The sequence below is a fragment of the Delphinus delphis genome, chromosome 4, assembly GCF_949987515.2.
Source record: "Delphinus delphis chromosome 4, mDelDel1.2, whole genome shotgun sequence".
Classification (NCBI taxonomy): Eukaryota; Metazoa; Chordata; class Mammalia; order Artiodactyla; family Delphinidae; genus Delphinus; species Delphinus delphis.
This window is the reverse complement of record NC_082686.1, coordinates 126,330,654-126,353,257: the sequence shown is the minus strand read 5'-3', so window position 1 is coordinate 126,353,257 and position 22,604 is coordinate 126,330,654. Positions and strand designations below refer to the sequence as shown.

The 22,604-nt window shown below is 38.2% G+C and overlaps 2 protein-coding genes across 5 annotated transcripts in view; one reads left to right on the top strand and one right to left on the bottom strand.

Annotated features, from left to right (window-relative positions):
• The window catches only part of EIF2A (eukaryotic translation initiation factor 2A), a 37,689-nt gene extending 19,727 nt beyond the window's left edge, over positions 1-17,962 (bottom strand). For 2 of the 4 annotated variants that reach the window (XR_009519334.1, XM_060011416.1), the window contains exons 1-4: positions 17,917-17,962; positions 8,233-8,302; positions 3,271-3,345; positions 139-257 (exon numbers count right to left, since the gene is read on the bottom strand). Coding sequence is in view for 3 of the 4 variants with exons in the window: in XM_060011416.1 (XP_059867399.1) it covers positions 139-257; positions 3,271-3,345; positions 8,233-8,302; positions 17,917-17,944 (292 nt within the window). In the remaining variant the exon portion in view is untranslated. Of the gene's footprint in view, positions 1-138; positions 258-3,270; positions 3,346-8,232; positions 8,303-8,643; positions 8,734-17,916 lie in introns of those variants that run through there. The other 2 variants (XM_060011417.1, XM_060011418.1) reach the window with 2 other exon arrangements.
• Positions 17,963-18,236: 274 nt separating this feature from the next.
• SERP1 (stress associated endoplasmic reticulum protein 1) lies at positions 18,237-22,283 on the top strand. The gene is made up of 3 exons (XM_060011415.1): positions 18,237-18,743; positions 19,034-19,109; positions 20,289-22,283. The coding sequence occupies exons 1-3, from the start codon at positions 18,660-18,662 to the stop codon at positions 20,327-20,329; spliced, it is 201 nt and encodes a 66-aa protein (XP_059867398.1). The 5' UTR covers positions 18,237-18,659; the 3' UTR covers positions 20,330-22,283.
• Positions 22,284-22,604: the final 321 nt, after the last annotated feature.

The following is a 22,604-nucleotide window of genomic DNA, read 5'->3' as shown; positions in this document are numbered from 1 at the left end:
CATTGTCAATTAAAAATATTCTCAAACACTATTTACTATCATAAATATTAATTACTTTCCTATAAGGTTATAAACCTCCTTTTTTTTCCCCACTGAGTTGGTCCTGTCAGAATATTTTTACAATTGGAAAATACTTACTAGTGTAAGGCTGCCACGTTGCCAGGACAGTGTTTTTTGGCGAGAACTCAAGGCAAACTGTCTTTGGAAGGTCGAAGGAGTGCAGTTGTCCCTTGTTAGTGACATTGATAACATTTATTCTGGTTTCAAAAGAAATTACTTCAGCAATGAAACACTGTTTCACAATAGCCAGCACTATCCAAAACATTCATACTTCTTTTTAAGTACAGATCACTCTAAAGTGTTCATTCCTCATAAAAATCAATTTTTAGTCAGTTCTAGAAAATATCCAATAAACACTTTAACGTAAAAGAGTGTACATTTTACCAAAAGGCCCCTATTTAAGGCTGGTGTTGGGAAGTAGTATAGAATTTGCACAAAGATACAACAGATACCACCTTCAACCAAAAAGGAAAAAACAGGCCTTTAAGCGAACACAGAACAAATCTACAGACAAGCTGACGAATTTCAAATCCAAGAGAAAATGAAAAGTATCTATTTTTTAATTTGAGTAAATGGAAACTGCAGCGGCTAGGGAAATCAGCAAGGATACTTTTGATGTCTATAAAAATCTCAGAAGCAGTCTACAAAAGATATTACTGTAAGAATTATCGTGGTACAATGACAAAAAAGACAATAATTGTAAAAAAAAAAAAAGCAGTTTCCACTTTTGGGGACACTTTCTATGAACCATGTTCTGGTTTAACCACTTTATGTACATTTTCTCATTTAATCCTCACAACAATCTCATAAAACAGGTATTATCATCTCCATTTTACAAATGGTAAAACTGAAAGTTAGAAAAATGAAATGATCTGATGATTTGCCCAAGAGCATACTCCTAATAAATGCCAGAGCAATGCTCTGAAACCTGTTTGGCCTGACTTGCTCTTATGTAGTCCTTGTGGTGAAAGAAAGAAAGAAAAAAAAAAAGATACTCCATCTCATTGCAGAAGTTCCTTAAAGTTACTTTGTTCAACTCAAGTTTGAGGACGCTGGGTTAGGATAAGTGGCAACTGGTAAGAATAAACAATTAGCATATATTATTTAAACACAGAAACATACACACAAACACACACACTTATGACTGTAGATTCTTTACAACTTACTGTAAATTACATATTTTAGAATTACATGAAGCTTTCTTTTTTGTTGTTGTTAATAAACTTTAAAGTTATTCTTAGTTTAATGAAGGGTGTTTATTTTATTTTAATAAGCACACATTTAAGGAAAAATCACAGTTATAGCTTCTGACTTAGTTAACCGTGAACCCAGCAAAGACCACAATCAATACACTATATCTGTTTCTCTTGCCCCAGGAACAATATGTATTGTTATGGCTGCAGCACCTTAAGGAAATAAATGCTAGAACCAGGTATAAAAAAATCTATTAAAAAGATGGACACAACACGTAGGGACATATTAAGAGGATTGAGTTGAATCCAACAGAAAACAAAGTGGAGATATGACATATAAAAAATTAATAATAATTGCCAAAGTGAAAATAGACTTACTCAATAAACTGTAAGCTAGTAGAATAACGGATTCCTCAAAAAGATAACAGGCAATGAAAAGATGTATGATACGTTCCATCAGATAGTAAATTTCTATCAACTCATTACTCAAATAGTGTAAACTAAAATATGGATTTAGGGACTTCCCTGGCGCAGTGGTTAAGACTGCACTCCCAATGCAGGGGGCCTGGGCTCGATCCCTGGTGGGGAACTAGATCCCACATGCATGTCGCAACTAAGAGTTCCCATGCCACAGCTAAGACTCAGCGCAACCAAATAAAAAAATATATATATAAATATTAGAAAAATAATAAAATATGGATTGGAAAAAACCCCCCAAATACCCACAATAGGTTACACCTAAAGAAATAAGAAAAGTTGAGAGTACGTCCTTTCTTTGAGGCTGAGAGTAAGACTGTCTGTTAACACTGTGAATAGGACCCAATATAATTATATTCTTAACAATTTGAGAGTAGTAGTTTGTTGGTTGGATTCAATAACTTAAAAAAAAAATAAAATACTGATGAACATTTTTAATTATAAAAGCTAATTCTGCCAGCTACTTATAGTCATAGAAATGAATCAACTAATTCAACGCAATCATTTTAGCATTTTTAAAAATCATGTGTTAATCCAATCTGACCTGATAGCTGAAAGACCTCAGAATATAGTACCACTGTGTAAGAAACATTTAAAATATACTTTTCAAAAGGATGCAATCATTTTTCCCCCTTTAAAAAACCTAAGATATTATATCTGGCTAAAAACAACAAAAATAACTTTAAACCAAGCAACAGATATTCAGGCATTTTCCTGCTGTGAACTGAAATACAGTGACTATGGAAAACTGAAAAGAATTGGTTTTCTAAGTGAAATTATGAACACTGAACCAAAATACTTTTTTTTTTGGCAAGACCAATTTTGTAATCTGATTATTTTATGTAATACAGACTATACCAAACATACTTTTGAATAACTTATATTTAGATGACATGCTGTTATACACAATAAAACTAACAGTAATAAATATAGACAGTTGTTAATAAGTTAACAGCAAAGATATAAGGTATCTACCATAAACAAGCAAAGAGAGTTATTCTCTAAATGTTAGTGCAGAACTTAAGAAACCCTAACCAATCACTTAGAGCACTATTTAAAACAACCTCTCAGCTTCTTCTGCATTAAATTAATTGCTCTTTTTTTTTTTTTGCTGTACGCGGGCCTCTCACTGTTGTGGCCTCTCCTGTTGCGGAGCACAGGCTCCGGACGCACAGGCTCAGCAGCCATGGCTCACGGGCCCAGCCACTCTGCGGCATGTGGGATCTTCCCGGACCGGGGCACAAACCCGTGTCCCCTGCATCGGCAGGCGGACTCTCAACCACTGCGCCACCAGGGAAGCCCCATATGTTACTTTTTCATTCTAAGTAACTAGAGAACTCAAAGAAGTCCTGGCACATAAATAGAAACTAACAACTTCGTAGATGTTCTATGGATGTTATATTGGAGATAATACCTAACAGCACCAACACATTAAAAGATGGACTTTATAAATGACATCCAAATACATGTTATTCACATAAAACAATTATGTTTTATATTCACAACACACACATAAAATGTTATATAAATGAACACTCACTTTTCTCCGTTGCCCCAGGCAAACAAGGTTCCATCCTTACTAAAGGTACAGGTTTTGCAATTTTTCCCAGATTCTCTGAAAATAATAAGAAAAAAAGCTTAAATTCATAAGCATTAATACTTTTTTAAAAAATCTGATTAAAAATCCACAATCTTACCACAAATTTAATGACTAAGAACTTACATAAATTTTAGAAAATAATTCCAAAATGCTTTAGTCTACCAAAAATACTTTCTCACTTAAAATGCAGTGCCAACTACCACTGTAAGGCTGGAAATTGATTTTATACCAACAGACCAATGTTAAGTAAGAAATAGAGCCCTTTTGGGTAAATAACTAGTTGGTATGAAAACCCAAAAATGTAGGTGTATGTGGAAGCTACCAGCTGTCAGCCCTTATCTTGAGAGAGCTGAAGGATTTCAACACGGAGGTTTTGTGAAGAATTTCCCAAACTACCTGCATAACAAAACAATGGTGGATAAAATATCCTCAAGCGGCCAAGAGGTGACCCTGGATTTCAAGGACAAAGACCTTCCACCAATTTCTCATGTGCAGAGACAGAAAGTATAACAACGATACGAGGATCTTCACATTAAAAAAATATGGATGCAGGATTCTGTACAAAAACTAACCTGTGGAACTAGAACTTCTTGGCAACCTTCTATCAAACGATCAAAACTTTAAGTACTGTATTTCTCAACTGGAGATGGCTACTGTGAGTACACCTCCCAGTGATAATGAAGACCCAAACAGAAATGTGTGCATGTGTGTACAGTAGATGTCCATATGTGTAGTCACAACATTAGATCAGAACTTTGTGGCTAACAAATATTTGAATTGTCAAATAACGACACACACAGAACTGACCAGTACACCCCTTCTAAACTGGACAATGTCTTTGTTTCTGTTGTTGTTGTTTTAAATAAATTTATTTATTTTATTTATTTTATACTTTTGGCTGCGTTGGGTGTTCGTTGATGTGTGCGGGCTTTCTCTAGTTGCCGCAAGTAGGGGCTACTCTTGGTTGCAGTGTGCGGGCTTCTCATGGCAGTGGCTTCTCTTACTGTGGAGCACGGGCTCTAGGCACACGGGCTTCAGTAGTTGTGGCTCGCGGGCTCTAGAGTGCAGGCTCAGTAGTTGTGGCGCACGGGCTTAGTTGCTCCGTGGCATGTGGGATCTTCCTGGACCAGGGCTTGAACCCGTGTCCCCTGCATTGGCAGGCGGATTCTTAACCACTGCGCCACCAGGGAAGTCCTGGACACTGTCTTTGCATTAATTCATCTGAAGATGACATTTGTGTTTCTGCAATCATACAATAATGGTAGCTTATCCTCAGTGTATAGTTACTAAAACATTTTTTTCTCACTCCCTTACATAAATAGCTATGACCAAGATGTCCTCCATTCTATACTTGTGCAACTTATTTCTGAACCTTAAGGCAGAATTTTACAATTATTCTTTTTAAATCTTACCCAACTTTTGGTCTATTATTCCAGCCTACTGATATCTACTTATATCTTCATTTTCCCTTTTAAAAGCATTAGTCATTCCTCACAGATTTAAGTAAAATATAAGTTATAAAACATAATTCTAAGCTATCATCTAAATTAATTATGAGAATATTGGATGACCTTTTAACAAGCTCCTGTGGCTCACCAATAGTCCTTCCCTCAAACTAAATCAACTTATTAGTCAGCTGACTTCACAGCTCTTAACCAATGACAACTCTGTCACTAACATCATTCAACCAAAAGACTTTCTCATTTCTCACATACTTTGCTAAAATCATGTTTATAGTTCTATTCTGATGTGTCTGGAAATTCTACTCAGAAAGGAAATGAGATAAACGTGAAACAATTTATTCTTAGCAAGCTCATTTTGACTCCAATGATTACCTCCTTATTGTAATGATTATAAATTGTCTTTTTAATAACTCATTCTAGAATTCTGTTTAAGAATGAAGGCAAGCTTCCTAGACTATAGTATCCAGACTTCAAATCTTTTCTTAATTTTGGCATTTGGAAAATTTTGTCTATTTCCTTCTGGAACAACCTTTTAAATGAAAAATTTCAAATATACACAAAAATAGAGCAAAAGTATGATAACCCCCCTACACACTTACTACCAAGCTTAAATAATGATTAACTCATGGTCAGTTTTCTTTAATCTACTCCCTACTTTCACATTTAATGCCAGAATATTTTAAAGCAAAACCAGATGTCATATCATTTTACTCTATACTTCAGTATGCATCTCTAACTGACGAGGGCATTTTTAAAAAAGAGAACCACCACCATGCCACTTTAACTCATGAAATAAACAATAATTCCTTACTATCATTTAATAGCCAGTATTTGGATATCCGGTTTTTTAAAAGCTCCCCAAGTCATTCTAATGTGCAGCCAAATTCAAGGACCATTCATCTAAAAGCCTGATTAGAAGCAGATTTTAAAAAATCTTCATAGAAGGTAAGTACCGCATAGTTCCTATTGCAACTTACCAGGAGACACATAATGTCTCCTTGTTCTGCTCTTAGTGATGCTGAGATTGTACTGGACTCATTATGCGCCTGCTCAGACTCACCTAATCCTTCCTGCTCCCAGGCACCACGAAGAGACCTGGCCACCTCATCTCCTAACACCACTGGTTGTCTTAGACTCTCCAAGAATGAAGGCCCCATTTCAGCACGGCTTCCATTATGCCTATTGCAGTAGCAGGAAGAGAAGCACGGGCACTCAGATTCAACCCGAACAGATCAAAAGAAGATTCTGGCTGCAGACCAATTTCGTACCCATCCTCTTCAAAACAGATTGTTCTAAGGCACAGTGGTTCTATACAACCTCTCTGGAGAAATTCTGCATGACCAAGCAACTTGGATGGATTTTGTGAATCTGTGGTCAGTTCAGTGCACCTCACTCTGTATTTGCTTTCACTTCTTCCTTGTCTCATTTCCTTTCCCCCTCACTCCTGCTGCCTTGGGATTGCACACCCCAATGAAGCGCAGCACAAAAGCTTTAACACAGACTCTTATTTTCTAAAGTGGTGCTTTTCAAATATTAATGTGCATACAAATCACTGAGGAGCTGGTTAAAATACAGACTTTGATTCAGTAAGCTGCGAAGGGCCTGAGATGTTCTGATGTTTGATTTCTGCACTGGCTCAAGGTGATGCCAGTATGGCTGATCTTGGGCCCATACTTCCTGTAACAAGGTTCTAGAGAACTGAGTCTAGTAAAAAACAATGGTCAATAGAGTCAGATGATGGCAGCCTGATTATAAAGTTCCCTATCAACAGTTCATTTAACAGCATCTTTTAATGATCATTTGCATAGATCAGTCGTTCTCAAAGTGTGCAGACTTGCAGTGTCAGCATTACCTAGGAGCTTGTTAAAAATTCTAATTCTTGGGCCCCTGCCCCAGATCTAATGAATCAGAAAATCTGAAGAGGGAACAGTATCCTGTGTTTTAACAAGCTCTTCAGATGACTGTGATGCATGCAAAAGTTTGAGAACCACCGATACATGACTTCTTTAGGATAACAAAATGGTGATTATCTAATCCCATCATTCTTTTTAAATTTATTACTGTTCTATAAAGAAGTTTTCCTCATCAACAATTTGGTTACTGAAAAATAGTTTGTACAGGAAAGGCAACATAAATGCTTGATTTTTTTCTTTCTTTATCAATTTTCAAAGTAATGAACAAGGATCCCATCAATTTCTAATGCTGACCAATAAGATTTGGAGGGAGGAGGATTTTTTTACAGACTACTTATATACTTAACACATCTTAATTCTTAGAGTCATTATTCTTCTTAATGCTCAAATTGTCCCATCTAAGGTTGGTATAAACCCCTTCATGTTGACTCCTGTGACAGTTTAGCAAAACCCCATTAGCCTTTTATAACTTCCTTGCTTTCTGGCACAAGATATGTATGGCTCAACTCATACATTTTTTGTCCTATACCTGGAGTTGACCACTCCCCCAAGGAACTGGTTCCTTTTAGTGAAGAATGGCATTTAGAAATCATAATCTGTGACGTATTTACTGCTACCAGGTTATCACTGGCTCTAGCCCTTTAGAGTGGACAGAACTACGAAATACAAATGTTTTTATGAAAAGAAATCATGAATTCATATTGATACATGCAAGTCTATCTCCCCACTTCACTCTTATGCTGAAACTTTGGTTCCTAATGACATTAATATAATTATTTATTTGTTTTACCCTACAATAGATTTGAAAGGATAACATCAATTTTCTATTAATAATAAAACTATTGAATGCATTTAAGAATATTGTACATAATCATATGGTTATGTCACCAACTTAATATAAAGCTAGGTTCACTTGTTCCCATTTTCCATTTAAATATTTTTTTAAATTTAAAACAATTACGTGGTCCAAAGTCGAAACTATATATACCAAAGTTCATTTACAGACATGTCCCCTGGATCTTGCAATTCTCTCTCCTCCTATAGATAATGACTTTTGTTAGTTTTTGGTTTACCTTTCCATTATTTCTTTTTGGGAAAAATGTCTCTCTATTTATCTAGCTATATATTTATATGTATATATTTTTTGTATATTTCATTTCTTATACTTTTTCATTCTATAATTTATCGAAGATTATAGGCAGTGGTTTGGCTATCACATTTACTGGTTTTTCCTCAGTCCCTAAGATAAAATTCTTCTAAGCCAGAGGCATGAACTGAATTACACTATTGCCTACACCTTTTCTTTTAAACATGCTTAAGCTATTATTTTCAAATCTAAAGATCATTTTTCTTGATAGAGAATATGTATTCTTTCATTCTTTCCATCTTCTGTTAATATTATATAATATGTCCCAAGAAACTAGCTTATCTGTTCTTTTTCTTTTTTGTTCAGAATATAACAACAAAAATACTTTAGAGTGCATTGTATAGTTCTCTGTAACATTACTCGACAAAATAAACCATACCTTGGAAACACTGTGCTTTCTGTAAAATGTGGTGGTCCATTCACCATGTATAGTCCTTCTGACCCTCGGACTAAAGAAAAAAAAGGGAAAGAACCACCATTACTTTGTTAATAAATACTCAGTTATCACAAATGTTTAAAAAAAAAGAAGCTTTCAGTCAAAATACTAATGAAATCATTAAACATTTCATAGAACTATCAAACATCAGCATTAAAAGGGCACACTTTTCTTCCTCTTGCATAAAAATCATATAATCGCTGAGAAATAAATAGGTAATGCAATGGACTGAATGTGTCTCCACAAAAATCCTCATGTTGAAACCCTAATCCCAATGTGATGGGATTGGAAGGTGGAGCCTTTTAGGGGGTTATTAGATCACAAAGGTGGAGTCCTCATGAATGGGTTTAGTACCTTTACAAGAAAAACACAGAGGATACAATAAGTTGGCAGTCAACGAACAAGAGGGTCCTCACCAGACCTGACCATGCTGGCACCCTGGTCTCAGACTTCCAGCCTCTAGAACTGTAAGAAATAAATTTCTGTTGTTTATAAGCTACCCAGTATGTGGTACTTTGTTACAGCAGCCTGAACTGACTAAGACAGGTAATATCCCTCTTACTTCTTTTCCTATAGAGCAAATTCATTTGGTCTCTAAGGAGACTACTTCAATAAATCCACTTTTATCTATCTTACAAGAAATCTATGCATTTGCATTGAGATACAGCATTCATACTTATATTCCTTCATTCAAATGGAAAAAAGTGATCTTAGTATTATGTTTTCACATTATTTTCTAATCTCATTTTCAAAATGTATGGATGTTGGAAACAGAATTAGGAGCTGAGTCTAAGTTAAATCTTCTTTGTATCAGCTTACTCTCTCAAGTAACTTTTATCATTAAAAACTCAAAATTATAACTGTCACCAGTGAAAGGCAGTTGTACTATAGTAGAAAGGACATGAACTCAAAGGTAGACCTCAGTTCCTATCTGATTGTGGAATCTTAGATCCTCCCCACCTCTGAATCTGTGCCCCAATCAGCAAAATATAAACTTTAAAATACTGTGTGCTTTATGTAAAATAATAACATAAAAATATAGTATAAATTCATTCAAAGTTCTTAAAAAATATGACATTATTAATATATTTACAATTTCTCAAGCTAAGAGAACAAGCAGGATGAGATACATTCATTTACTAAACTCCCAATGATAGTAATATTTGAAAAAATTAAGTGGGAACAAAGTTCAAGATTAAACAAGCAGAAACATCTACAGAACTAGATTATACTTTTTTAAAATGACTGAATTAGAAGCTTCTAAAGCTGAACCAAATAAAATGATTCATTCATTCAGCAAATGCTTACTGGAGGAAAAAGAAACTACCACCAAAACCTTATGTTGAGTGCTGCAGATACAATAGGGAGGAAAATCAGCCTGTCCCTGACCTCACTAATCAGATAATTAGTCAAATATATGGAAATCTATAACTGCATTTAGTGCTACAAAGGAAAGATATAATAGGCTACTACAGTGAATAATATAGAGTTTTAATCTAAAAATGGAAGGTTAGGGAAAGCATCCTTGAGTAAGTGATTTGTGTGCTGAGATCTGAAAGATGAACAGCAGTTAACAAGCAAGGAGAACAGTAACAGTCACAGAAACTCCGTGACAAGAGAGATGACAGCGTCACAGGAATGGAAAGGAGGCCTGCGTGGCTGGAAGGAGGTGGATCTGGAGAAGAAAACAGGGCTCAGACCAAGCAGGATCCTGTGGCTTAAGTTAGGCAACGTTGGACTGCAGCCTAAGAATGTTGGGAAACTTCAAAAAAGTTTTAGGCAGATTTTTAAAACCAGACTTGCAATTTGAAAAGCTCAACTTGGTACAGTGTAGACAGTGAACCAGAAGGCAGTAAGATGTGAAGAAACTACTCAAGATGGTCTGCAGTAGTCCTACAGAAGAGATAATAGAAACTTTGGGAATTCCCTGGTGGTCCAGTGGTTAGGACTCCAAGCTTCCACTGCCAGGGGCCTGGGATCCATCCCTGGTGGAGGGAACTAAGATCCTGCAAGCCGAGCAGCACGGCCACAAAAAAAACAAAACAATACAAAACTTGGACTAGGGTAGGGCAGTGGAAATGGAAAGTGGAGAATAAGTGTTCAATATTCAAGAGAGAAAACTGACAGGACTTGGTGATGAGCAACTATTTTATCAGCTAGAACTCCTGCTAGCAGCAACAGTATAAGAGCTGAAGAAAGGAAAAAGTTTTACTGAAGTCCATGGCTACAATTTCACTTCCTTCCTTTTCTGCCAGCTATTCACAAATCTCCCACTCTTCAGCAGCAAAGTTGGTAGCGAGGGGCCACTCTTGGCTCCAACTCTGATCCCTATATCCTTTCCCTTCTCAAGGGACAGTTCTCATAACATCAATTTTCTACCTGTAAATTAACTAGCTCAATCTTCAGATATTGAAAATAATATAATCTACCTTCCCAAAGTAAATAATTTAAAGTTAGACTGAGGGAATTCCCTGGTGGTCCAGTGGGTAAGACTCCACACTCCCAATGCAAGGGGCCCGGGTTCAATCCCTGGTCAGGGAACTAGATCCTGCACGCATGCCACAACTGAGTTCGCACGCCACAGCTAAGATCCCGCGTGCCGCAACTAAGACCTGGCGCAGCCAAAATGAATGAATGAATAAATAAATAAATAATTTTTTTGTTTTTAAGTTAGAATGAAAGTAAAAGGACCACTGACAAACAAGATAAAAATCTATGTACTCACAGAGCTTCCATTCTAGTGGAAATGATGAAAAATAAGGGAGTAAACACGTAATTGAATAATGAGTTTCTGGTCAGATACCCACAAGTATACAACTGGATACCATGTTTCCTCATATACTAAACTGAGTTGCCAAACTGCTGTGGGTAGTTTGCCCTTGAATAGAATGGAGTCTAGCAAAGTGTTCTACATATATCAAAATCTAAACTCCTCACACTACTGCCTACAAGGCTCTATACCTGGCCCCTGCACAGCTCCATGTGCTAGGCATTAGGGATCTTAAAAAATGAGTCCATCACTACACTCAAAATGATGATTTCAAAAGGAGCTCAGTCTACTGCTACACCTTGAATGAAACACTGACGGTATCTATTCTAAAAATCTCTAATACATTTAGTAAACATTTTGTGCCAGGAAATGTTTTCCTAGAAGACTTGAAAACTACGAAGTTTAATTCTTTAGCATCAGAAATTCTCAACTGCTTCTTGGCGTTCTGGCTAAAATCAAGTATTGCATCAAAATTCTCTTACTACACAGGCAAAGCTGTGTTGTTTCTTGTCACCAAATCAATCGTCTGCTGCAATATAATGTATGATACATTATGATTTAGAAGAAAACAAGCCATTCTTTTCTTAATACTACAGTTAAGGTTTTAATAAACATTTATTTGAGGGATTAATAAAAAGTGAATTTCCCAAACTAGGGGGTTTGAAGTTGTCAGATTACATGTTATCACTAGGTTGCATAAAATTCTGTCAGCCTAATGAGGTCCCTCCCACAAGCTGCAGTGACAATTTAACTCACTAATCGCTCATTCAAAATTCTCATACTTATCTAGGAAAACAAAACAGTACATTATCAGTGTATACCCAATGAAGCCGTAATACTTTTAAAATGTACCATATGATGATGCAATCAAACCATGCTCTATTGCCTTAACACATGCCTGAAGTGATTGGCAAAAAAGAAAAAAAGCTTTCCCTAGCTCATCTCAGCTTCCTGTGTTCTCATGACACTTGTACCTAGTGACCTTGGTCTTCTGTATCTGTTGACTTTGCTGTTATTACCGACCACAATGTTCACTTGGTGAAAATCCAAAGTTTTCGTACGTTATATTAAAGTGGCAGCTGTACCTCAGAACCCATGAAGGTAGCCTTCTGGCCACAGCAGTGGGAACTTTCAGGGTATTCAGGGCAACCAGTATGGGTACAAGGTTTTCCTTTTCCAAAATTTCTATTTCATACTTACATCCCAAACTAAGACATGTAGAAGATCCCAAAAGAGTTGCTAAGACTGAATGTTTATGTACCCCTACCCCAAATCCATATGTTGAAACTTAATCCCTAATGATATTTGGAATGGCTTTGGGGAGGTAATTAGATCATGAAGGAAGAATCCTTATGAATGGGATGACTGCCCTCATGAAAGAGGCCCCAAAGAGGTCCCTTGTCTCTTCCACCATGTGAGGACACAGTGCAGAATGGCTGTCTATGAGCCAGGCACCAGACACTGAATCTGCCAGTGCCCTGATCTTGGATTTGCCAGCCTCCGGAACTGTAAGAAATAAATTTCTGTTGTTTACCACCCAGTCTATGATATTTTTGTTACAGGAGCCAGAATGGACTAAGACAGGAGTGGGGGAGCAAAACTCCCACTTAACTTAATAATGTAGATTATTAACCCAAAATCTCAGAAGGCAACACCGACAGAAATGTCAGTGTGAAAAGTGCCATGTCTTTCTTGCTCAAGTAGCATTCAGTCTCATGTGGCTTTCAATTACTGGTTTTAGTATGTTTCTGGAGAAGCAAAATCTTGAGTCAAATCAATCAACTGCTTTTCAACATGCGTATGTTCACATTCTAAATAAAGAACACTTTGAAAACAAAAATTAAAAGGTTACATAGTCTATGACTCCATTTATAAAACTTTTTTTTTTAAGGAAAATACATTTGTATTTTGCATAGAGATGGAGGAAAAAAAGGCAAACTGTTGTTGTTTGAAATTTAGAAGTACATTTCAATTGTCCCTTGAATAATAATCAAGATAATTTCACTAGGTAGTCTCAATAATTTTGTATTATATTAAGGCTGCTATTCAATATTTATCACAAATCATTATGTTCGGCCATGCTATAAAAACTTACTAAAAAAAAAATGGTTGGCTTTTCACCAGGATATATAACACTCATGAAATGACAAAATTATCATGATACAGGACAGATCAGTGGTTGCCAATGGTTAGAGTTGGAAGGAGGGTCCAATGATAAACGGGTAACATCTTTGTGGTGACAGAGCATTTCTATATTCTGATAGTGGTGGCTACATGAATCTACACGTGATAAAATATAGATATGCACAAACTAGTAAAATCCAAAAAAGGAGAGCAGTTTAGTAAATACGACTGTACCAGTGTCAATTTCCTGGTTTGGCTAAGATACTATAAGATATTATCATTGGGGAAAGCTAGATGAAGGATATGCAGGAACTTTCTTTATTCTCTCTGCAACTTCTTTCAAGTCTTAATTTATATCAAAATAAAAAGGCTTTTTAAAAGCCCATCCCTTTTTGGTAATACTTTGTTCACAAAACGGCAAGAAATAAAACCAATCAAAAGTCTGTCAACATTTCTCAAGAACTGATTTGCCTGGGAATACAGCACAGAGGTGTTAAGTTAAAATTAAAAATCGAATAGACCAAGATTTTTGTACTAAGATAAAAACATATTCTGCAAGACAAAAGTACATATCAAAGCTACTTCATACACTGATGATACTGTTGATTCCCATTAAATTAGACAACCTTTGTACATAATGCTTTACAATAGATATGTCTGTTATATGTGAACTAATTATCAATTAAATTCATCACAAAAGTCATATTGAGTCATTATAGTTTTGTTCATACATGTAAACCACTATTTAAAACAAATATTTTCTTTCACACTTCCCTACATAGAAGCATAACTATGAGAAAGTGCTGTAAGATATTTTGGAACCACTAAGATACTATACTGGATTTATTAGTTTGAGCAACTTCTTATACAAACTTGAATACGTGGATATACAAAGTTTATCAGAAGAAACACAAAATCAGGTTCATAACAGAACATAAACTGCATTATAAGTTAATAAAAGCAAAAATAAATATGGACTCAAACTCTTTTCAATAACTGAAACAATTTTTTTCTACATATGAATTTCTAATGAGGAATTCATTTTAATTAGAAGCGACTAAATGTAAAACACTGAGTAAAATGTGGGGATAGCTTAACAAAGTGTATTGACACTTGATATGATTCCTTATTTTTAGTGATTTTCCCCTTAATCAAAAAGGATCAGCAATATGTTCTACTGGAAAGAAAAATCTGGAATGCTAACAGTTCTTTTCATTAAAGCAACAAATAAATGCCAGAGTTTCACACAGAATAACTTTAAAAACAACAATTACATTAAATACTGTACCTACATGTTTTTAAAACTTACTAGCCTTTCTAGATACTCACATACTATTTATTGCTCTAGGCCTGAGTTAATATGAGAAAACTACTGGACTTCAACAAACAAGGGTCCTATGCCAGGGATATGGTGATCATTATAGTATGATACTTTTTCCAATGCTTACATCCCCTGAAGTATATATCAATTTAAGAAAATGCCTCAGTCTTGATTATCTCAATGGCTTCAACTAGGCAAGCTGACTGGACAATATGGGCTTCATGTAAAGGCTATTGTTTTACATGCCTAGCATCCAGGCCCCCCTTTTAGGAGACTTTAGTTTTCCTTTGGGAAATATCCAGGGGTGAGAATATAATTTGGTCCTGGTGATCTGATTAAAAATTGACTGATTCAAAGATGAGCATGAGCCAAGCCAAAGACAGCCAGCCTTGAGACTGGCACAGATGTGCACTTTCCTCTGGGGCCGTTGAGCTGCTTGACTGTAAACCTGGAGCTCCCGATTAGAATGTCAGCCTGACAATAAGTTTAATCGGAAAGAAAGCAAGAGCTGAAGGAGGAAGAAAAACAGATTTTTGGAGTCATGTGAATACCTGGATGTAACAGTAGAAGCTTTAAGGTTACATGAGCTTTTTCTTAAAAAAAAAAAATCCCCTTTTCGGGGCTTCTCTGGTGGTGCAGTGGTTAAGAATCCACCTGCCAATGCAGGGGACACGGATTCAAAGCCCTGGTCTGGGAAGATCCCACATGCCACAGAGCCACAACTACTGAGCCTGCGCTCTAGACCCTACAAACCACAACTACTGAGCCTGCGTGCAACAACTACTGAAGCCCACGCGCCTAGAGCCTGGGCTCCACAACAACAGAAGCCACTGCAATGAGAAGCCCACGCACCACAACGAAGAGTAAGCCCCGCTCGCACAACTTGAGAAAGCCCACGCACAGCAACGAAGACCCAACGCAGCCAAAAATAAATAATTTTTAAAATATCCCCTTTTTACCTGCTTTAGCTTTTTGTCATTTCCAATTAAAAGTCATAACTAATAAAATTTACTGGATAATCTTTAAATTATTCACAACTCCAAAGTCCCATAAGTCTATATTTAAAAAAAGGTTTTGGAAGTAAAAGAATCTATTATTGACTGAAATACCTATACTAAGAATGTTTAAAAGATTAATCAGTGTGTTCCAGTGAAAGAAAAATGGGCCATGGACTTGAATGACTGAATATAATCCTGACTCTGCCAATTTGCAATGTGAATTTCCCTGAGCTGCTATAAATATGAGAATATTTGGAGCACACAGACTAGATAACCCTTAAGCTCTTACGAAATCCTTGACCTTAAGCACTGTAAGAAAACTGTCACTCTTGGTTAATCTGACTACAAATAAAGTGGTTATCATTCATTAATTTATTCTTCCATTAAACACTTAGTGTCGGGCTTCCCTGGTGGCGCAGTGGTTAAGAATCTGCCCGCCAATGCAGGAGACACGGGTTCGAGCCCTGGTCTGGGAAGATCCCACATGCCGCGGAGCAACTAAGCTTGTGCGCCACAACTACTGAGCCTGAGCTCTAGAGCCTGCGAGCCACAACTACTGAGCCCATGTGCCACAACTACTGAAGCCCGTGTGGCTAGAGCCCGTGCTCTGCAACAAGAGAAGCCACCGCAATGAGAAGCCTGTGCACCACAACGAAGAGTAGCCCCTGCTCGCCTCATCCAGAGAAAACCCCGCGTGCAGCAACAAAGACACAACACAGCCAAAAATAAAAAAAAAAACAAAAACAAAAAAAACCACTTAGTGTCTATTGTTTACCAAGCATTGTACTTGGTACTGAGAAGACAGGGATGAATAAGGCTCTGCCCCTGCCATTAAGAAATTCACAGTCTAGCAAGGGAGAAAAGCATCTAAACAACTAGATAATTACCCTATGTGATAAGTGGGGAAAAAAACCCCCAAAACCTCAAGTATATATGAGGTACCAAAATAGGCTGGGGAAAGACTATCTGGGAAGAGTAAGGAAAGACTTCACAAAGTAATGATGTCTAAAATGAAATTTAAAAGATAAAAAGACGTCAGCCAAATCAAGAAGAAGAGAGTAGTGTTAGACTGAGGAAATAGGTTGTTCAAGGGTTTTATGAGCAGTTCAGTATTGATGGAGAACAAAATAGGATAGGATGGCAAGGAGTAAAATGAATGACAAGAGCTACTCAAGGATTATAAAGGGTTCTATATGCTATGCTAAACAGGATGGAATGTACCCTGCAAGCAGTCACTGTAAGGATTTTAAAAGGGAAAAAATAATGATCAAATTTTAAAATGTACCGGTTTTCAAAGTTCAAAAAAAGCATTTCGTATTCCAAAATTATAAGTAACATACAAGCTACCTTTATGAAGCTACAGAAATAAATTCATTTAGTTACTTTTTAAGCAGTATCTGCCTGGTATGTTATCTAACAAATTAGTTTTTGATAAATGTGTGGTGAATGAACTGTGGTAGCCAGATTGAATATGAATGGGCAGGGTGCTTAATAACAAAGATTTCAAAATGTAGAATGGTGAAAAGTGCAAAAGCTTATTTTCCCCCCAAGTCTCAGGGGGAAATAACCCCTTTCCTCAAAAGTAGACAACCTTTCTCTCAATGGCTTCTTTTTCCTTAATGTTATTAAGTTATTGGTAACTTATAGCCTTCTTTTCCCTCCCAACTCCCCTCTCCTTACTTCATGCTCATATACGAGACTCCAGCCATTAATCCAAAGTCATCGCCGACATTGTCTAAGTTTATTATCTTCTCCAACATTATAAACTCTGCCTCAGCTTCGAAACCTCAGGAATCCTGTAATGTTCTAACGTTGCTACTTTATCTTTATAATGTTCATTATATGCTACCATCCCAGACCACACTCTCATCCTCTTAAAACCTACACTACTGCAGCTCCACTCGCCCTACTCAGTCCCACAAATTTCATTAAAGCAAGGAGTGCAGGATTCGGTATCACTTAAATTCAGGTGTATTTAATGTGCGTGGTTATTCTAGTAGACCGAGTCATACGTTTACGTTTTTTTCTTATTACAGAGCTAGCTAAATGACTTCACCCGGTCAACAGGGCCTGTCACCAAGTAAGCGTTAGTGTAACACCAGTATTGCAGACCCAGAGTAACAAATCCCACTAGCACTCTTCGTTTTTATGCCCCTTCCTCTATTCCTGTAGAACTTGAAGTGTCAGGAAAGAATGATGGACGAGCAAAAGGGAAGGGGAATGCTGGAGCTCCGAGGCTAGAGCCTAACTTCCGACTGCCACGCTACACCAAGAAATCCAAAAGGCCCTCCGGCTCTCCTACAATCCACAAGAAAAGGCGGATCAGACTCCAAGGCTTCTCGGGTGGTGCCCAAGATTAGAGACACAAAAATTACTGCTCTAAAGAAATAATCCCTTGCTCGTTCAGAGCTCACCTGTAAGGAGCGGCGTGGACGGCGCCATCTTGTTCCGGAAAGAGAAACTCATACGCTTGGGTCAGAGTTCATGAGAGCCGAACCCGGCCCCAACACGTCTCCTCCGGCGTGAGGCGGCGAACTGGTGTTTCCGGGGTCGCCAGCCTCGGGGCCAATTCACTTCCGGTCGGAGAGAGACTTGAAAAAGGAGGCCGAACGCGCACGCGCAGCTCTGGGTTAACACTTTACGGAGCGTGGAGGGGCGGAGCTAAGGTTGGAGTGCCGGCCTTCGCCCTCCCTCTCCCTCTTCCTCAGCAGGCGGAGCGTGCACTTCCGCGGGGCGGAGTCGGCCCAATGCTGACGTTGGCAGCCGAACCCGAAGTAGTTCGAGGCGACGGCTTGCACCGTCCGGTTGATGCGTTGTGTAGCGTTGCGTTCTCTTCCTCTCTCACTCCACGCTCCCGGCGGAGGCCCCAGCGGGGACGCGAGAATATCACGGCGGCCTGCTCTCCCCCTCCCGCTTGCCCGTCTCGCTCGGCCGGACGGTCCGGCGTCGTCAGTCAGCCGGCGGCCCGCGCCCAGCTAAGGGCTCAGCCCCCGCGCCCGCCGCGCCCAGGCCCAGCGGCCGGAGCTAGCGCCCCACCTGAGAGCCTCCTGGCTCCGGCGACGCGGGCACCGGGAGTGGAGCGTTGGTCGCAGAGGCCCGAGGAGAAGCGAGCGAGCGAGGCCCAGCGGTGGCCGGGGCAGGTGGTTGCGCTGCGAAGATGGTCGCCAAGCAGCGGATCCGTATGGCCAACGAGAAGCACAGCAAGAACATCACCCAGCGCGGCAACGTCGCCAAGACCTCGGTAAGGGAAAAGCGGGCGCCCCTGTTGGTTCCGCAGCCGGGTATGAGGCCCGGGCCCCGGGGCCGCGCCGAGCTCTCTTCCCCAGACCCGGGCGACTCAAGGGCCCGAGGTCGCGAGCCGGACGCTAAGTTGGGAGCTCAGGGAGGTGGGTGCCGGGGCCGGGCGGCTCGGGAACGCAGGGGAGACCAGTGAGGTGCAGGGACCCGGCGACCTGGCCCGGGGTGCAGGGTGAGAGCCCGGGGTCTGAGTGGTTTTTTTGCATTGGAGACCGTGCATTTTCCTTTTTGCAGAGAAATGCTCCCGAAGAGAAGGCGTCTGTAGGACCCTGGTTATTGGCTCTCTTCATTTTTGTTGTTTGTGGTTCTGGTAAGTGCTTTGGGGGCGATCATCGGGTAGGGTGTTGGATGACGGGTTGGGGATGACGTGGTGATCCATCAGTGGTGAATCCTGCCCGCATAGTTCCCAATCCACCTGCCGGGAGCTCCTCATAATTCTGTTTTATCTGAACCCAGTTACTTGTCCCACATATGCACAGAGGGTGGTGCTCTAGAAACTTCTCCCCGCTTGATTTGAGCTCACAGGAGAGCAGAAAAGGAGGTCAGGTCCTTAGTAATGATCGAGTTGACAAATATTAGACCAAAACAAAAAACAAAAACACCTCCCAGAATGAGAATTTAGAATATTTTGAAACCTTTGCGAAAGCGAAGCTTATGAACAACATGTACATGCGGATGTTCGAACTTAATTTAACATGTTCCGAAATCTAATGTCTTTATGTCAAAATTGGATATATTTTATAAAGTAAAGCTAGTGCAAAGAATTGGCTCATTGTAGAGGAACTTGTACCTGATTGGCAATTTAACGTGCGAGACAAATGTTTTTAGTTTAATAAAAGAAATGTTTGACATATGGTAGGAAAAAATAGTTATCAGGGCAGACTGCTGTTAGAGTAGTAGACTCTTGCCCAAGGAGATGGATTACAGAATGCCTTCTTCTCTTCATCTTACTATGCAAGCTGTTAATATGGAAATACTTGTTTCTGTTTTACATGTTCTGACATCTTAAAGTTACTGAGGTTTCTTTTAAACATTTCACTTTGCCTGTCTCCTAAACATACCAATTGGAAGCTTTCCTGATAAATGGCCAAGAGCCAAGCAATTTATGTAACCTAAAGATTATTGAATTTCAGCCTTGTGAGAATGAGGAACTGTGCGTATGTTACAGACCAAGTACACCTAATGTTTAGGGTTAAACCAAAATAATTGTATGCTAGAAAAACCTTTTTGCTTTGGTGCTTTAATTTCTTTCTAAAAATCACTGCTTATTTGGTAACTCTCTAGACATTTTGGCATAAAATTCAAGGAAGCTGAGGCATAAAATATTGTATTATTACTGTAGGCCTGTGTTCATATTACTATGAAGTTACATAGTACTTGCAAGTAATTGTAAGGGTATTCTTGGATTCTTGAACTACCTTAATGTTTGTCAGTTGTCAGGCCTGTTTTATTCCAAGCATGTTTTAATACTTGCTCTTTCTCTTTACAGCAATTTTCCAGATTATTCAAAGTATCAGGATGGGCATGTGAAGTGACTGACCTTAAGATGTTTCCATTCTCCTGTGAATTTTAACTTGAACTCATTCCTGATGTTTGATACCCTGGTTAAAAACAATTCAGTAAAGCATCCTGCCTCAGAATGACTTTTCATATCATCCTTCATGTGTCATTCCAAGGTTTCTTCACAAGTCATTCCAAGTTTTCTAGTCCATACCACAGTGCCTTGCAAAAGCACCACATGAATAAAGCAATAAAATTTGTTAAGCTACAGTAGTAGACCCTACTTATTCAGTCAGTAAAGAGTAAGTTTTTTTTTAATGTGGTTATTAGAACAGTATACAATATAGGTAATTAGATTGAATCTGTGTAGACAGGGTCTAGATTTTGTTAGCCCTAATGTGTAAATGCAATTAGCTTAATTTAAAATTTGGAATCCTACGCTTTTTATATAGCTAGGCACTTTATTACTATTTCTTGAAAGCACACTCCCATAGAGGGTCATGTAACCGTCCTGTAATAAGGTGCTTATAAATGGAACAACTACACAGTTAGCCTAGTTTCCCCAAAATCTTTAGCACCTGAAAATTTTAAAAAGCTTCTAAATGCCTAATATAAAGGGAGATGCTTATAGCCACAACGTCTATTTTAACAATATTATTTCTATTACACTACCTTGGATTTTGCATGAGTGAATATACTAACGTAAGAGGCCATAAGAAAACAACTTGGTTGAGCATTTTCTAACTTAGTCACTTCGGTTTCACTATAAGCAGCCATGGTGGAGTAAAGTCAGGGAAGGTTTTTTATATCACCATTGATTTCACCAGAATTACTTTAATATATGAAAGGGGCCTATTATGCTCACAACACTTTAGGGAAAAATAGTACTAAAAATGGATGCCTCATCAGGACATACTGTTGAGTCCAGTGTGCCGTAGGACAGCATGTTAATAGCACTTTTAATACCAAAAAGGCACATCAACTGCAAATTAGTTTGGAAATGCTTTTTCTTGATTTATGATTAAAATTCTGTTAGGGTACTGGATACATCAGACTAAAGTGTCATGTGAAATTAAATGGATTTACTGATACGGATCAGTCTTCAGTCTTCCCTTTGTTGTATGATTTTACAGGTTATGATTGATCAAACTTTCTTTTTACTAATGGTAAGGGTGAGTGATAAGGCAGGTTTTGAGTTTTCTGGTACTGTTGAAAATTTCAAGTATTGGCTATTTAAATTCTTAGCCATAATGATGAAAAAAAGCCTGAGAGGTGTCTATGTGGTAGTGAATTGGAAAGAAAGCTGCTTGTTTGCTATGTTAATTGCCTCAGGATACCTCTTGAAAATAAGCTGTTTTAAGAGGAACAGAAGGGAAATCTACTACCTAGTCTATATACAGTGTGAACCTCAGAGCTTCCCATACCCCTAAGTATGGGGAGAATAAAGGAGAGGAGTGGTTAAGGACGTTTAGGAACTTGACTACAATAGGAAAGGAATCTGCTGACCTTAGGCCAGCAGGTTTTTATCTGCATTGTTACCTGCCTTTCTCACCCAGGAAATCAACCCCTGTACTTGTTTCCCTCTTGGAAACAAGTGTCTTGGTTAACTAATTCTATTTTGTTGTAACTTAAAAAATGAAAGTTATTGTTCTAAATTCATAGCAGGTGCCTTATTCTTTGCTTTGAGTCAAACTATTCCATATCAGAATTTCCCTTGGTTTCCTATAGATAACTGGCTTTAAGACATTGAGGGTTTTTGTTTTGTTTTGTTTTTGATGTACAATGTCTGTTAATTTGTTAACTTGCCATAGTGAGCAATCATTTTACATATGTAAAGTTGCATTCCCTTTGTATATCGTGTCATTACCAATTGGGTGCATTTTTAAGGGTGGATTATGCATGTTTGGGTCAATGAAAGCTATGTCATTTCATTAACCCTTTAAAAATAAAGATCCCTGAATATTTGATGCCTTCTAAAAGGAAATGATTTTATAGAGTTCTTATCTGAGTATACTTTTTATACTTAATAGAAAATGATTTTAAGGAACACCTGGTATGTTGTCCTTGAGTTAAAAGAAATAGTACCCAGAGGCACAAATTTAAGGTTTTAACTGGGAATAGGTAGCAAGAAAAATATATAAAAGCACAATGAATTAAATACTTTCCCAACTGGGGTTTACCCTCATCTCATTATTTGAGTCTGGTTCAAGGAAAAGCACAATTTTTTTTCTTTTTTTTGATTTCCCTTTCCCAGTTGAATTTTATATGTCATCTAATATTGAGCACAATGTGAGAATAAATACTT

Coding starts and splice junctions, on each gene's coding strand:
- SERP1 (XM_060011415.1), top strand. CDS start 18,660: ATGGTCGCCAAGCAGCGGATCCGTATGGCCAACGAGAAGCACAGCAAG. Junction 18,744..19,033: donor GCAACGTCGCCAAGACCTCG/GTAAGGGAAAAG, acceptor TCCTTTTTGCAG/AGAAATGCTCCCGAAGAGAA. Junction 19,110..20,288: donor TTTTGTTGTTTGTGGTTCTG/GTAAGTGCTTTG, acceptor TTCTCTTTACAG/CAATTTTCCAGATTATTCAA.